The sequence below is a fragment of the Heterodontus francisci genome, chromosome 8, assembly GCF_036365525.1.
Source record: "Heterodontus francisci isolate sHetFra1 chromosome 8, sHetFra1.hap1, whole genome shotgun sequence".
Classification (NCBI taxonomy): domain Eukaryota; kingdom Metazoa; phylum Chordata; class Chondrichthyes; order Heterodontiformes; family Heterodontidae; genus Heterodontus; species Heterodontus francisci.
This window is the reverse complement of record NC_090378.1, coordinates 66,085,990-66,103,946: the sequence shown is the minus strand read 5'-3', so window position 1 is coordinate 66,103,946 and position 17,957 is coordinate 66,085,990. Positions and strand designations below refer to the sequence as shown.

Below are 17,957 nucleotides of genomic sequence, written 5' to 3'. Positions count from 1 at the left end.
ATATAAAGCTCTGGTTAAACACCACTCAGAGTTTTACATACAATTCTGGGCACTACACCTCAGGAAGGTTATATTGTCCTTGGGGAGGTGGTAGTGTATTGGTGATGTCACTGAGCTAGTCATTCAGAGACTCAGCCTAATGCTCTGGGGACATGGGTTTGAATCTCACCATGGCAGATGGTGAAATTTGAGTTCAATTGATCTTGAAATTTAAAAAATCTAGTCTAATGGTGACCATGAAACTATTTTCAATTGTTGTGAAAACCCATCTGGTTCACTTAGGGAAGGAAATCTGCTGTTCTTATCTCATCTGGCCTACATGTGACTCCAGACCCACAGCAATGTGGTTGACTCTGAAAATGCCCTCTGAAATGGCCTAGCAAGCCACTCAGATCAAGGGCAATTAGGGATGGGCAATAAATGCTGGCCTAGCCAGCGACGGCCACATCCCATGAAAGAATATAAAAAATGCAAATTCACTGCAATGATACTGGGGCTTAAAGGATTCAATTATAATGACATGTTGCATAGAGTAGGCTTGTATTCCCTTCAGTATAGAAGATTAAGGGGTGATCTAAGGTGTTTAAGATGACTAAAAGAGTTCTCTGGGTAGATAGAAAGAAACTATTTCCTCTTGTTGGGGAATCCAGGGCCACAGTCTTAAAATTAGAGCTAGTCTGTTCAGGGGTGGTGTCAAGAAGCACTTCTTCACACAAAGGGTAGTGGAAATCTGGAACCATATCACCCAGCTAAAATGTATATTTTTAAAAGGTATTCTTAATAAAAATGTTAAAAATCAAGATTACAAATGCATTAGATTGGACATTAAAACTATGACTATGAGGTTTGATGATTTCCTCTTTCAGCAGTCTGTACATCAGCCAAGGAGTGGATCAGGTGTGGCTAGAGTTGAATAGCATGTCAACAATCATTCTTTATCATCATATGAATAATAGCCAATTAGGAACAGTACCAGAGGAAGGCAGCACCATCAGAACTGCTCCAATTACCTTCAAGAAAGGAGGGGAAATACTTGGGGGGAAATCTCGGTACTGTTGTTTAGATTTTATGTCAGAAATACAAATAAATCCTTTTATTAATGTCTTTATAGTTGCTCTAGCCATACTTATTTTTTCCATTCACTGGCAGCTATTCTTGTGTCATTGCAGTGCAGTGTCTGGAGATGACAACAAAGAGGAAACTTATTGGCCGCCTGGTGCCCTGCCGATGTTTCCGGGGTGAAGAGGAGGTCATCTCAGTATTGGATTATTCCCACTGTAGCCTTCAACATGTACCAAAGGAGATATTCAATTTTGAGCGGTCTTTGGAAGAGCTCTACTTAGATGCCAATCAGATAGAGGAGCTCCCCAAGGTAGGAAACACAACAATATTGGTGTACTATAGATGCTTTCACAATTTAGTGCTTCTGTTTTAACAAGGGGAAACTAGGTATAGCAATGAATTAAAGATTGGCCTTTCATCTCTTGAATCTATATTCAAACCTGGCTCATATTGATGGTATAAATGATTTCTCTTTCTACAGGCTGTAGGGGTCCTGTGTAAAATTACTTTGAGCAATTTAACCCAACTTCCCAATGCTCATAGGCCTGACTGGTGCTAATTAGCAGTGTTATTCAGCCAGGTCTAAAGATGAATGGTGTGAGAAATATATTAATTGGTACAGTAAGGGATGCTCTCCCAACAACAACTTGCACTTACATAGCACCTTTAATATAGTAAAATGTCCCAAGGCATTTCACAGGACCATTATCAAACTAAATTTAGGACAGATAATCAAAAGCTTAGTCAAAGAGGCAAGTTTTAAGGAGAGTCTTAAAGAGGTGGAGAGGTTTAGAAAGGGGATTCCAGAGCTGAGAGCCTTGGCAGCTGAAAGCACGGTCCCCAATGGTGGAGCAATTAAAATTGGGAATGCGCAAGAGGCTAGACTTGGATGAACGCAGACATCTCTGAGGGTTTTAAGGTTGGAGATGGTTATAGAGACAGGGAGGGGGTGAGGCCATGGTAGAATTTGAAAAGAAGGATGAGAATTTTAAAATTCAGGCATTGCGGGACCAGGAGCTAATGTAGGCTAACGAGAACAGAGGTGATGGGTGATCAGGACTTCGTGCTAGTTAGGGTACAGGCAGCAGAGTTTTGGGTGAGCTCAAGTTTATGGAGGATGGAAGATGGGATGGTGGCCAGGAGAGTGTTGGAATAGTCAAGTTAAGGGGTAACAAAGGCATGAATGAGGGTTTCAGCAGCAGATAAGCTGAAGCAGGGGCAGAATCAGGTGATGTCAAGGCCGCACCAGTGCATTAGTGATTTGAAAAATGTATTCTTATGCCATAATATTGTAAAATTTAAAAAAAGGTACAATCCATTTTTTCCAATTTGACTTTTGGCATTCCTAAATGCATTGATTCACACTGGGATATAATTCCATGTGTGCCAGCTGCATTCTGATACCTTGTCCAAGTGATTATTCTTCATGTCTGAGTGACAATGTCTTTCAGTGAGACTAACCAGTCTAGATCAGCTAATTAGGCATAGACCAGGGGTCGAAATTGAGACCTTCTTGCTGTGTATGTGTCAATTTCACAGTGGAATGTGCATTTGCCAATGGAAGAACTCTTCCCAAACTGAGCAATTACTTTTGCTTCTTGAAAACAGCAGCAATCTCTCTTTAACATAAGTTGCTATTAACTTCAACTTCCTTTTTATTCTGTCATTCTGTTAATTTTTTGGAATATTTTATTTTAGTCACTAAGTGCTGGTGATTTTTCTTAGCGCTGTGATCGTGAAGAATTACCAAGCCTGACAGCATGAAGGAGCTGATATCTTCAGAAAGCTTCATCAATCTTCTCGTTTTTATTTCTCTCATATTGTCAGGCTTGTGCCTCAGCTTCATTGTCTTATTAACAATTATTTGTTTCATTGGGGGTTTTACTTTACAGGCTTAATAGTTTTCCACATTAACTGAAGCAATTTGTTGCCATCCTGAAACAGTCTTATCACTTCTTCAAATGATAGTCATGATAACTGATTATATTACTTCTGTACAAAGCAAAACTTTAAGATCAGCCCCACATTTTATCCACAGCACTGTGGCAACATTTGAAACCCATAATCCACCCCCCACCCCCCCCCCCCCACCCCATCCCCATCACCACCCCCTCCCCCTCCCCCTCCCCCCCACCACCATTTCTGCTCTTCTTTAATGTGTTGGTATGTGTAGGGAAATATATAAATGAATAATCATTGCCTAATTTTTATACTTATTTGCCCACTGCATAGCTTGGAGCCCTGAGAATGCTTTGTATAGAATACAAGAATGGTGAATCATATATCGTATTTTATTGTATGATGAAAATCTTTTCAGATGAAAATATCCATGTGAATTTCCATTGTTTAACTGCAATGTTTCCACATTAACTAGGACATTTCCATGGCATGTGGAAGGTAATTTTATTTCAAGAATGAGGAAGTGCTAAAATTGATCTTAGTGCCACTATTTGAGAGTGGGCATAAATCAACCAGGATTCCCATTGCTGTTTGTTATACACTGATGCCTGTTTGAAAGTGTATCTGCGGAAGTCAGATAAGGACAGGATTGGGCATGCCTATATTGCTCCCACTGCTCTCCTGGCCAGTTTCCCAACCATTCCCCTCTATAAACCAGTTCATCAAAACCCTTCTATAAACTTCAGCTCATCCAAAACTCTTCAGCCAATATCCTATCCCACCCTTCATCCAGTCCTCACAGACCTACATCAACTTCCGATCCCCAAGCGCCTCCATTTTAAAATTTTTAAATCCCTTTATGGGGTTGCCACTGCCTAACTCCTACAGCCCTGCAACCCTTTGAGAACTCTACATTCCTCCAACTCTGGCCTCTGGTGTATTCAACACCCCGTCCTCCCCAGCCCCCTGCCATTCTTTCTACTATTGATGACCATGCCTTTAGCTGTCTAGGCCCTAAGCTACAGAATTTGTTCCCTAAACTTCTTCGCCTCTCCTCCTGCTCCTCCTGAAAGCCCACCTTATTGGCCAAACTTTTAACTTCTTGCCATTATTTAGCTCAGCATCCATTTTTTTCTGATTATGCTTTTGTAAAGAGACGTGGGATGTTTTTCTATGTTAAATACAAACTGGTGTTGTTGTTATTGTTCTTGAATAGCCTCCCAACACTTACTGTCAAGGCTTATCAATGAAAAATTGCCACATGGGTGTGATACTGAAAGGCCATGAGAGTGCCAGGATACCCTGGCATGAGATACTATGTTCAAGAGAGAAAGGGAAACAATGGAATAAAAGCAATATACTGCAGATGCTGGAAATCTGAAATAAAAACAGAAAATGCTGGAAATACTCAGCAGGTCAAGCAGCATCTGTGGGGAGAGAAGCAGAGTTAACGTTTCAGGTCTGTGACCTTTCATCAGAACTGGCAAATATTAGAAAAGAATTAGATTTTAAGTAAGTGAAGGGGTGGCGGGGGGGTGGGGGGGGGGGGGTGGGAGGTGGTGGTGGGGGTGTAGTTTGGTGGGGAAGAGAACAAAAGGGAAGGTGTGCAATAGGGCAGTGGGCAGGAGAGATTAAATAACAAAGCTGTCGTGGGACAAAGGCAAAGAGCGTGTTAATGCTTGCAGTGAAAAACAAAGGATTAGTCCAGAGAGAGTATTGATGACAGAATAATGAGAAGCTCTGTCCACATGAAAAAAACAGGCACATGGTTAAAAAATAAAATAAAATAATTAAAAAATAGAAAAATATTTTTAAAAAGGGCCAGTCATGCTCGTAAATTGTTGAACTCACAGTTGAGTCTACAAAGCTGTCGAGTGCCTAATAGAAAGATCAGGTACTATACAAACATACGAATTAGGAGCAGGAGTAGGCCACTCGGCCCCTCAAGCCTGCTCCGCCATTTAACAAGATCATGGCAGATCTGATTGTAACCTCAGCTTCACATTTCTGCCTACCCCTGCGCTTCCTGCTTTGCCAGTTCTGATGGAAGGTCACAGACCTGAAACATTAACTCTGCTTCTCTCTCCACAGATGCTGCCAGACCTGCTGAGTATTTCCAGCACTTCCTGTTTTTATTTAAGGGAAACAATGGGTTGGGGAAAAGTATGGGGAAGTGATAATAGTTGAACTAGGTAATTAAACATATTAAGGAAATGTTGTAAAACTACTATTGAACATGTTGTTTTATTTTCTCTTTTGTAATGTAATCTAACCAATCAATTTCAAACACAGGTGTTTAAAAAGAAAAAGAATTATAGAAATTTACAATTTACATAATTTTCCAGTTTGACATTTTGATGAGGTGGTGGGGAAAATATTGAACCTGGCCTGACAACCCAGTTTTTATTATGAACTGTTTCATTTCATAAATCCCTTTAAGGCCGTTTATGTCAATATATCTAGTTGTGAAGGGACAAGTAGCAACGGTAAACATGCTATCTACTTGTCACAGCTTGAGTTCACTAATGGGAGTATATCTGATATAACTCACTTAGGATAATGCAATACATTTCTTGATAAAAAGTGGATAAATGTTTGCTTCTTTAGCAATCTTTATAATTTTCCTAACTGTTAAAATTAACCATGAATATACTCTGAGCTGCTATACTCTTCTTGGCATTGATGAAAACACAGTAAAATAAAATAAATACTCCATTCTCCAAATTCATACCTGAAAACAAACCAAATCATCATTCACTTTAGTACTGTTTTAGGGACTTTGTTGAGTTCAAAATGGTTTTTGTATTTGCCTCCATAGCAGTGACTGCACTTCAAAGCAATTTGTTCTATGTGAAGTGCTTTGAGGCATATCTGAGAAATGTGATAAAGGATTTATCAATCTCTGAGGGCTTCAGAATGAAGAAAAACTAAAATACTACCGATACTGGAAATCTGAAACAAAAAAAGAAAATGATGGAAACACTCAGCAAGTCAGGTGCTACAAGTGACAAGTTAATGTTTCAAGCTGTGCCCTTTATCACATCAAGATAAAGGGCAATGCCTGAAATATTAACTAGTCACATCTCTCTGCAAGTGGTGTGCCTGACTTACTGAGTGTTTCCAGCATTGTCTATTTTTGTTCCAGAATGAAGGACTGCATTTTATTGAGGAAGACTAGGTCACATGATAAATTGACATCCTCATCTCATCTCAAGAACCACAGTTTTAATCTAGCTCTGATAATGGGATGAAAGTCTATTTTCTCTAATGGCTCTCAGGAAGTTAAGTGTGTTCTTTCAGTCTTGGTCTAGTTGCTAGTGAGCATTGATCCAAACTGTCCATGCTGCAAGACACCTTGGCACTAAATTGCCTCTTCTAACTTTGGTATGAAAACATACTATTGGTTGAGAGATATTAAGTAAATTGGGGAGAGCACATAGTTCCTATGTGATCAGTGGAACGAATGGACTTTATTGGCCAAATTACCTCTTCTTGTTTGTTTTTTTATTATAGTGTAACAGCAGCTCTACTGTTTGGTCAGGTATACTTAATGGAAGAGTGCTTGATCAACATTGGATAACAAAGGTGCAAAAATATCACATGCCCCAGCTTTAACATACCTTCCCTTGAAAAGTAGAATAATTCATCAAAAAATAAACTTAAAGGGATTGATTTTTCCGATTCCCCTCTGCCCAACACTGAACAAGACCAATATGCTTGAAATATGCTGTATATGCAATCATCACTATTATATGTCCCAGGGCATTAATGTGGCCGAGCAGTACCATTGACACAGGCCCATCCCCTAGCAGGGTCTAGCACTGGCAAAACATAGAGCTGCACGATGGCAAATGGAATTCAGTGTAGACAAATAGAAGGTATTGCATATAGGAAATAAAAATAAGATACATGTGTAGTCCATGAGTGGGATAGATTTTGCTAAGAGAAATCTTGAAACAGACCTAGAGGGATCAGTTGACTTCCCACTTGCCAGGATTAAACACAGTAAGGCAACAATAAACAAAGCAAACGGGATGCTGAGTTACATTGCGAAATCAGGTAAGTTTAAATCCTCAGAGATCATGCTGAAGCTATATAGTACCTTGGTAACTCTGTGTCTGTATGATCCTGATCACCATGATGTAAGAGTCACCCAGGATTTAGAGGTAGTAAAGAGAAGCAGATTCCTATTGTCATGGAATCAAAGAAATGAGGAGACCATTTGCCCATCACAAAAGTGCAGCTGCTAGCTCCAATTGGAGTTACCTAATCTCATTTCCCTGAATTTTCCCTGTATCCTTTTATATTTTTTCTCTTCAAATACTAATCCAGTTCTATTTTTAAATTATGTTATCGCTTTTGCCTCAATCAACACTTTTGTTAAAACGTGCTATGCTCCAACATCACTATGCATGAAATACACTCTTCTAGAGCAGAGTTTTAACTGCTAAGGGGAGGCAGGTTTGGGTGCAGGTGGAGGGCCGGGGAGGGTCTCAAAGCCCCGAAAGGCGGGGTTGGGTCGGGCACCTGACATGATCCTGCCAACTTCTCGGTTTAACCTGGGCAGGTTTGCAGGCAAGCGGGGAACCCCAATGGAGTTGTTGGGTAAGTAATTAAAATATTCAAAGAGGCAATTAACTGAGAATTTAACGTGGCATTCTGGCTCTAACAGCCAGCACATGCGTTTCCCAAGCTGTATGGAACTCGCCATGGTCAACCAGATGCATGCAAAGCAGGAAGTGCTTCTTCAGTGAAACTGACAAGGTGGAAGCTTTCAAATAGTGAAACTGAATACTGCAGTCATGCCTAGGTGAGAGGTTTGTGCTCACAGCACTTCTTCTGAGAGTGTGCTCTTACTGCTTGACAGGTCATTTCCAACTTCTTGGAAGTCAGTTCACCTGTCTTGAACTTCACTCACTTTGATTTGTATTTCCCTGCTGTCAGCCTTCACCACGGCATGGGAGCAGCTTATGCAGCTCTACCTTGGACCTCTGGTGGGAAGCAAGAAGAGCAGCAGAAACAACTCCAGCAGCAGTATGAGCAACACTAGCAACACATTGGCTGCCTGCTCCTCAGCCACATGCCCCTCCACAGGACAGAGGGGATGGTCACAGAGATCCATTTCGAAGAAGACGAGACCCCCAACCCAGAGTCTACAGGCAGACAATCAGCTCTCTCGACATGCCTGAGCACCAGTGCCTCAGGAGGCTCAGCTTGTCACGGCAGGTCGCTGCTAACATCTGCAGGGACTCCTTCCCAGTGGACCAGGTGGGTGTGTATTGCCAGTGGCAGTCAGGGTGGCTATTACTGGAGGCCCACCCCACCCCAACTCTCTGCCTCTCCCTGAAGTTGTGTGCTCTCTTCTCCTGCAAGAAGAGAAAGCTGAGAGTGCGACTGTGAGAAATGGATTGTGTAGAGAGGAGGGAAGATCATATGTGGAGGGTGACTGTGAGGCATGGGTGTGTAATGGCACAAAGATGAGGATGAGTGTGAGTGTTGGCTGTTTAGATGGAGATGTGAGGTGCCTGGAGAGAGAGGAATGAGTGAAGCTTCAAGGTGTGTTGGTCTGAGGAGTGTTGTGCAGAGTGTGGGGCTTGGCACCTGAAAGTGTTGTGCCACTCACCTTTCCTGCCCTCCTGAGATCTTTGAACCTCTTGGGGCACTGTATCCAGATTTGAGAAGCCACACTCCTGCTGCTTACCTCCTCGGCCACTTCCATCCACGCCTGCTTGGTTTGAGAGGCTGGCCTCTTCCTCCCGTCCTTGGCAAAACACACCTCACTTTAGTCCCTCAGATCCTGCAGCAGGACCTCGAGGTAAGAGTCTGAGACCTGGAAGGGCAGCCTTCCCAGGTCTCCTTTCCATTCCTGTTGTTGCTGAAGCAGCAGGCATCAATGTACAGTTCAGCCATTCTGACCCCTGTCAGGGTCCCTATAACTAGAAATGCTTCCTCTGACAGATTCGGCACGTCATCCTTCCCACCCTCTCTGATTTGTTGGGAAACTCGGAAGCAGGATGTTAATGCTGTGGCTGAGTTAAAGAGCCACAGCAAAACCCACTGACATAACAAATGGGTTTCTGACCTGCTACCGCCCCACTTGCTACATGTGGATCTGTTAGGTAAAATTCCGCCCCTGGTTTCTCCAATTTGCTCTTAGAAGGTAATGGGAGCCTTCTCCTTGATGGTGCTCGCACAATGGAGTTAAATAATGAAAGAAAGGACTTGCAGTTATTTATTGCCTTTCACAATCTCAGGCAATTCCAATGAACTTCATAACCAATGAAATACTTTTGAAGTGTAGTCACTTTTACAATGTAGGCAAATGTAGGTAAGGAATTATATGCCCATTAGATATTTCTCTTGTTTTGCCTTGCTAGGCCAATTCAGAGGGCATTAGGAGTTGTAATTTTCTTCACTATGCCAGCCAAATTGGGAGAGATAGCAGCAGAAATAATGGAATAATCAAACAGCAAGGACTACTATGGCCTCCTTACTCAATCTTAGCTTTCCTCCCCAGCTCTTGCTTATTCTTAAATGTTGACATGGTCTCTGTTTCAGTCTCTAGTACAATCCACATCCTCTAATCCTCTGTTTTCTCCTGCTCTCTGTCCTAAATCTCTTATATTTAATTTTAATATCTGCATTCCTTCATTCTAGACCCTTTAATTATTGGAAACAGTCAACTTAGGATAAGCAATAAAGTATTCATTTAAATAGAGAGTGATCAATAGCTGGAATGGGATACCGAAAGAGTGACTGAGGCCAGATCATTGCATCTGTTTTTTAAAAAAATAAGTAAATGCTGTAATTAGGAGATAGTCAGCTTGATATTCTGGAAGAATGAGATCAAATGGCTAAAGGGCATTCTTCATTCAACATATCTTATGATCTTGTGAAGAGCAGTGAATGATCCTGGTGTCTTTGCCAATGGGCTGGATTTTATGTTGGAGGCAGAGCTCCTGACTGGGCAGAAAAGGCCGGGGAAAGCCCGCCTCTGCCTTTTCCGTGCTGCCCCAGAGCGACCCTTGGTCTTTTTAAATCTAAGTTTTACGAGCCGGGATCTCCAAGCTGGGATCCCCATCCCTTTAAAGACAGAAATCCTGCCTCCAAGAGCTGCCGACCAATCAGAGGGCTGGAAGCTCTGCAGTATCAGCATCACCACTGGGAGCGGTAGCCACTGTCAGGCTCCGCACTGGAACCCCGGACCAGGTAAGTAAGGCAGGTTGCCAGGGCCAGTCTGGAAGGCCCCAGTGGAGGTGGGAGAGTGGTCTGGGGTTCCAGGGACGGGTAAAGTGGTTCCCAGTGGGGATCCTCTTATGGCAATCCATGGCCCATGGAAGAGGGACGCCCCCCAAAAGCCCACAGGGAGTGGTGCACCTCGTGTTACCAGCCACCCTCCCCATGTGGCAGAGGCACCCCTGCCACTGGTAAGATCTCAGCGGTGGGAAGAGGCCTTTCATTGACCGTTAATAGGCCACTTAAGGGCCTCAATTGGCCTCTGGGCGGGAAGGCCGTCGTCGGCCTATCCCACCCACAGGAAAATCGCTTCGCAACAGGGAGACGAAGGGACCTTTGCACCCTTCCCCCCACTCCTGCAGCCACCCACCACAAAAATCTGTGCCCTCTACCTCCCCCCCCCCCCCCCCACCAACCCCCGCCTTCGGCCCTGCCTCAGGGGGCCACGTAAAATCCCAGCCAACATTTCTCCTTCAACCAACATCACAAAAAACTGATAATTTGCAATTCATCAAATTGCTGCTTGTGGAATCATGCTGTGTGCAAAATTGTTGTTTTTTACAGTCTCATGGCAGTAGTCACTGTATTTCAAAATAGGTTATTATATGTGTAGCATTTTGAGGTATATAATAAGATGATAAAAGCAAGCTTATGATATGTACCTCCTTTTACTGATTCATGTGCAATCCATGGTTTTTATTCTTATTCCAATTTGAACAAGAAGTAACATGTTGGGTTTCGAAGAATATTATGTCAATAATAGGTCTGGTATGGGAACGTAAAGCAAGCTGATCCCTAGACTTTATTTCCATACTTAAAACAGTGGCTTTTGTGATAATAAGGAAACAAAGGCATGATTATTTGATCAAACTTCATCACAAATGTAGTACGTAAAGAATGAAAACAATAACACTGAATTATGCTAGTTTCATTTTAAAATCGCTATATTAGCAACTCTAGTGTCCATGGAGCCCACTGATGATGGAATGTTTCTTTAAAGAACAGAGGAAGAGAAACACTTGCCTTCTAATTTGTTTCTCAATATTACAGCAATTGTTCAGCTGCCAAGCTCTTCGTAAACTAAGCGTTCCAGACAATGATCTTTCTAATCTGCCCACCACCATTGCCAGCCTGGTGAATCTAAGAGAACTAGACATCAGCAAAAATGGTAAGGATGAAACATACTCTTTTTTTAACATTGAGTTGACTTTTAGTTTGCCACGATTTAACTGACTTATTTCCTGTTTTGAGATACAGAATCATTTCTTTTTCTCTAATCTTTTTCCTCCTCCTCTTCTGAGGGCTCTAACTCATGATACCATGCAGATCTATGGATGCTGGTAGTCCTCCATTGTACCACCAAAGTGGGCATTCTTTATGTGTAAGCCTAAACAGTGAAGTATCACAAGTGCTCAGCCATAGAAAAGTTCAGAACTGAACCAATCCTGCTCTAACCTGACATCCAAACACATCATTTGATAATTATCAGGGGTGGAAACTCTGGCTGATTTTATTGTTTTCTAAACCCTGGGGCACTTAAGATAATAGTCGGATCCCTCCTGATGTCTTGGCTGAGATTAGCGAACTCAGCACAGCCCAAGGATTCAACCTGGGAATTTCCTGGTTTGTGCAGAGTCATGGATCTACCCACTAAATTATCTGGGGAGCTGTGGGATTATGTTTAGCCTATCCCTACAAACAGTGTGAGAAACGCAAATCTCAATATCTTTGCTTAGATATGTTGACTTCTGCATGAATATTTGAATTACCTGTTTTTTTGAAGGGAACAGGAAAATGTGAGTTCCACATTATTTTCCAGCCAAACAGAATTGTTCTGTTTATTATTTACACTTTTTAGCCATTCATCTCTCTCTCCCCAAAGAATTTCCATTCATTGAGCACATAATTTAAAACAGTATTGCCTACCTGAAATATATTTGACAAACCTGTTTTTTGGGAAGTGGGAAAAGATCTTGCAAGATCATATTTGTTTTTAACTAGGATGATGTCACCCACAAGTGGTAATATATTTTGACACAATTTTCATCTTCATGCCATATGGTTGTAAACAAGCAGAAAGAGGTTTACCAAATAGATTTTCATGAATGTAGTGACCCTTGAAGTGCAAAACAATTGGTAAAGGGCTCTGACTTGCAAAGAAGGTATTTTATCACTTGTAGGACAAAATACAAGCATTTTTGGTAATGTGATGCATGCTTGTCTGCAGAATCAAGCAATCATTTTCTGATTTGCCTGTAAAACAAGTAGAAGCTTTTAAAGTCCTCACTTCCATTAGATTTTATTTTTTTCATTCAGTCTGTGGAATCATTGGCCTAGAAATTAGATCATGCTGTGCCCATTCTACAAGCATAAAACAAGCACTTAAGATTCTGATGTGGTGGGTGGTGAGTGTGCACGCATTCCATGCCAGAAGTGCACCACCTGCTACATTTGTTAGAGTTCTTCCATAGGCATATGCAAATAGTGTGTCTAGTGCTTGTTTGAGGCCCTCTTTGCACCTTATATTCAGTGATGAGTTTCTGTTAAGTGCTTAACAGCTAAACCAGCGATCCTAAAAGGGAGGCTGCTACCCCAAAGGTAGTTTTTTTATTTATCTTAAGGTGGAGCGGAGAGGAGCAAGGCCACTTCTTGTTGTTTCATGTTAAATCCACAGGCTGCTGCTAGCCACTTTTTACCCCTCCCTTCCATTTGCACCCCGCCACCACCCCCCACCCCCCACCCCTCCATTCTACTGAAGACCTGTGCTAGAATCTGAGCTGACTAAATTGCCTCCCACTCTGCAATTGGCGAGCTGCCTTTGGAGCCACAACTGGAGCCTGCAGTCCACTAATAATAAACAAATGAGGCCAATGGAATGCCATGGCCCTGAAACTGGCTTTATTAGTTAGGTGTAGCATGCACAGCATTGGGATTGTGCCTCAATTCGGGCACAATCCAATTTCTAGGCTATCATCTAGTGGAATAGGAACTATCAATCTTTCTATCTATCTTTCCTTGTAGTAATCCATCTGTTGTTCCTTTCTCTATCCATTTATTCATGCCAATTTCTTGCATCTGACATTTTTCTCGTCATCTTGCTCTAAAGAAATTGAATCCCTTTGTTTAGGGCTCCCTCAGTGCCACACTTAAGTAAACATTCTTTATATGTGACCCTATGTATCAAGTGCCAACATAGCCTATTTGATTCTAGAGGGTATTAAATCAGGGCCCAATTCTGCACCATTTGCACATATGTACTTTTCCAGAAGGAGTTCCCAGATGGGTTGAGATGCTGGATAATTTCTCCGTCCTTCCTGCAATTGTATTGCCTTTCCTGTCATCCTGATGAATATTAGTTCTCTCAGCGTAGACTATGATTTGAATCTGGAATCCTCTGATCTGGATGCCTCAGCTACACACTGCCATTGCAAACAAAGACATAGGGCAATTGCTTCCTTTTTTTAAAATATGGACTGTTACAACATGCTCATGCAAAATATTAGTCAGGCAAACATGTCAATAACCATGCCATAACAGATTGGACTGCAATATAACGTTTTTCAATAATGTATGTATTGATACATATTTTAGAACTTTCTGGAGTTTTCCATTGTGAGATGGCTCTTGAATAATAGTGTGTTTTGTGAGGACTATTACTCAGCATTCTGAATTACTTACTAAATCATTCTTCAGATTTTATGGTCAGGATTAACATTCAGGCAGCATTAGAATAGAGACTGGCAGTGAGATATCATTTGTGTTAAGTTTAGAGTACTATATGTTTCTCTTTTAGCTTTGTTGATAAACATACTATTCAGTGTAACTTCAAACCTCAAGAAGAGGAAGGTCCTAGCTTTGATCCGTGTGTTGAGCCAGGGCTGTGATGAGGGCACAATTGATCGTGGTACCCATTGACTTGAAAGGGGAAAAACCTGCCTGTCCTTCTGGACTTGATCACAATCCAGTGACCCAGTGCTGGATAGTGTGCATATGGGGGCATCATGTAAAGACTTGATTGGATGTGGCTCCCAATAGTGAATATTCACTGACTCAAAACAAAGAACGATGAATAGTGCTGGCACTTAGAGTTATTACTTTTACTGAAGTAAGTTATATCTAACCACACCATAGATGGTTTATTAAAGCAAAGCCTTTTATTTATTTTCCTGTGTTATAAGAAGAAATCACCACTTTTGCCTCTGGCTAGGAACCTCTCAAAGATCCATCATACCTCCCAGCTGGACCACTGCATGCTGTTACATCAGAAGTGAGGATTAGCATCCTATTCAATTCTGGAGCTCAAGCTTATTTTTAAAAGGCTGGCCTGGAAAATAACTGGATAGTTTCAATGTTGTATAATCTTAATCACTTTTGAATACCCAGATCAGCATCAAGCACTGGCAAAGATGCCAATCCTCATTAATGGCCCTTTATTAGCAGAGTGACATGTCATAGGCCCAACATGGTTGGCTTCCAACAGATTATAGTCAGATTATTGATTTATCCTCATGGGTAAAATAATAAGTGAACAGCTGTTTTGCTAAATTATATGGGAGCAGCATTTAAAAAGTAACTCCACCTCTAAGATATCCCACTCACCAATGGATCAGTGAGTAAATGCATCATATTATTTTGACTCTGACTTATACAGAGCAGAAGGTCTTGGCTTTGATTCCTGGTCTGTGCTGAGTTAGGCTGATGTTAGCCATGGCACAGTAAGGATGCTAATGTTGACCTCAGTGTCCCTTGAGTAAGGTGGGGAGAAATTCAGATAGAGTTACTGCTGCTGATCACTAACCATCGGCCTCTGCTAGAACATGTGTGACCATCAGATGAGCCACAGAATTCGGTTTGGCTGGGATGATACACATGGATGAATAGGTTGTCAATCTAGACCCACACAAGAAGAATGGATACTTTGCTGAGGTACTGAAAGCTGCCAGGGGAGAAGGGAAGATGAGGAGGAAAATAAAAATGTTGCCTCAACATCACTGTACCCTTTTCAGTTATCTGTAATGGAAGGACAAACAGTATGGATAATATAAATCTGTGTGTGTTTGTGTTTGAAAAAGAACTTGGGAAAAGAAAAGCGAGTGATAGCGAAACACATTTCTACCTTGCTGATATATTATGTTTTTTATTAACATTGCTTTTCAGATTCTGATTTTTTTTTGTTTTTCTTGGCAGGTGTTCAAGATTTTCCAGAAAATATTAAGTGCTGTAAATACTTATCGGTTATTGAAGCCAGTGTTAATCCCATTTCCAAGTGAGTTGCCAAAGAATCAGCTCCTTGTTTAATGTTATTCTCTTAGTATTAGCAACCTTGGCCTTCAGGCCTTTCCCTGACAGAGGCTTCCTACAAAATATGTTGCACTGGAGTGAGGCAATAGGACATTTGTGAATAGTTTTTAGAATGTTAAATGGAAATGCCCAGAAATATTTATCTTTGCATATTAACAGCACTATCATGAAAACATTCAATAATACAAAGCAAATGTTCAATAATACATGTCAAAACTGAAGAAAGAGTTTAGTGAGCTAGGTAACAAATTAGTAAGCAGGATCTCAAAAGTAGTAATCTCTGGTTTACTCCCAGTACCACGCACAAGTGAGGATAGAAATAGGAGGATAGTGCAGCTTAATGCATGACTGGAAAGATGATGCAGGAGGGAGGGCTTTAGATTCCTGGGGCACTGGGACCAGTTCTGGAGAAGGTGGGACCTGTACAGGCCGGATAGGTTGCACCTGAACAGAGCTGGTACAAATTTCCTTGCCGGACGATTTGCTCATGCTATTGGGGAGGGTTTAAACTAACTTGGCAGGGGTGTGGGAACCAGGAGATAATATAAGAGAGGAACACCAAGGTACACAGAGAATTGGAAGTGGCAGATAGCACTAGAGTAGGAAATAGCAAAGTATTAGGTGGGATCTGAGTGAGAATGTTAGACAGTACTATAGAAGGGAGTAAAAAAAGGAATGTACTAGTAGTAGGGGACAGTATAGATAGGGGGATTGACATTGTTCTCTGCAGCAAAGAGCGAGAGTCCAGAAGGCTGTGTTGCCTGCCTAGTGCCAGGGTTCAGGACATATGCTCAGAGCTGGAGAGGAACTTGCAGTGGGAGAGAGAGGATCCAATCATCGTGGTCCATGTAGGTAGCAACGACATAGGCAGGACAAGGAAAGAGGTTCTGCATAGTCAGTATGAGGAACTAGGCACCAAATTAAGAAGCAGAACCTCAAAGGTAATAATCTCTGGATTATTACCTGAGCCACGTGTAAATTGGCATAGGGCAAATAAGATTAGAGAAATTAATGCATGGCTAAAAGACTGGTGTGGTGGAAGTGGGTTCTGGTTCGTGGGGCACTGGCAACACTCTTGGGGAAAGTGGTGGCTGTAACGTTGGGACGGTCTACGCCTGAACCGTGCTGGGGCCAGTGTTCTAGTGAGCTGCATAACTAGGGTAGTAGAGAGGGTTTTAAACTGAATAGTGGGGGCAAGGGATCAAATTTGTGAAGATATTGAAAATCAAGGAGTAGAGACAAGATAAGAGAGAAAGATTAATATGGGAAATGATAGACTGTTACAGGAAGGGACAGAGTGTACATACCTAAGAGTAAATCAACAGATAAGGCTAGAGGTTACAAAAAATTAAAGGCTCTATATCTGAATGCACGTAGCATTTGAAACAAAACAGATGAACTGAGAGCGCAAATAGAAATAAATAAGTACAATCTGATCGCCATTACAGAGACATGTTGGCAGGATGATATAGATTGGGACCTGAATATTGAAGGGTACATGGCATTTAGGAAGGACAGGAAACTAGGAAAAGGTGGAAGGGTAGTTCTGTTAATTAATGATGGTTTTAGCGCGATAGAGGGGGATGACTTAACTTCAGGAAACCAGGATGTAGAAGTAGTTTGGGTAGAGATGAGAAATCATAAAGGCAAGAAGTCACTTGTGAGAGTGGTGTACAGGCCACCTAACATTAACCACACTGGAGGACGGGGTATAAAGGAAGAAATAATGGCAGCTTTTCAGAAAGGTACAGCGATGATTATGGGGGATTTCAACCTACATATAGACTGAAAAAATCAGATGGGCAGAGATAGCCTAGATGAGGAGCACATAAAAAGTTTTCAGGATATTTTCTTGGAACAGTACGTTCTGGAGCCAACCGGAGAGCAGGCTATACTCGACCTGGTATTGTGCAATACGATAAGATTCATTAATGACCTCATAGTTAAGGCGCCCCTAGGTAACAGCAATCATAATATGATTGAATTTTACATTCACTTTGAGGGAGAGAAGAGTGGGTCCAAGACTAGTATTTTAAACTTAAATAAGGGCAATTATGAGGGTATGAAATCAGAGCTAGCTAAAGTGAACTGGCAAATTAGGTTAAGGGATAGGTCAATAGAGATGCAGTGGCAGGCATTTAAGGGATATTTCAGAATACATAATAGATACATTTCAACGAGAAAGAAAAATTCCAAGGGTGGGACCTGTCATCCGTGGTTAACTAAAACAGTTAAAGATAGTATCAAACTTAAAGAAAAAGCATATAATTGCACAAAGATGGGAGGCAGGTCAGAAGATTGGACAGAATATAAAAAACAACAAAGAATGACTAAAAGATTGATATGGAGGGTAAAATTAGAGTACGAGAGAAAGCTAGCTAGAAATATAAAGACAGATAGTAAGAGTTTCTATAGATATTTTAAAAAGATAAGAGTTAACAAAGTGAGCGTTGGTCCTA

General features: G+C 41.5%; 1 protein-coding gene across 1 annotated transcript in view; it reads left to right on the top strand.

The window, feature by feature from the left end:
• Positions 1–1,174: 1,174 nt before the first annotated feature.
• lrrc7 (leucine rich repeat containing 7) overlaps positions 1,175–17,957 on the top strand; it is a 278,045-nt gene continuing 261,262 nt past the window's right edge. Inside the window, exons 1-3 of the mRNA XM_068036431.1 lie at positions 1,175–1,372; positions 11,248–11,365; positions 15,385–15,463. Coding sequence (XP_067892532.1) covers positions 1,184–1,372; positions 11,248–11,365; positions 15,385–15,463 — 386 coding nt within the window. The 5' untranslated portion in view covers positions 1,175–1,183. The remainder of the gene's footprint in view (positions 1,373–11,247; positions 11,366–15,384; positions 15,464–17,957) is intronic.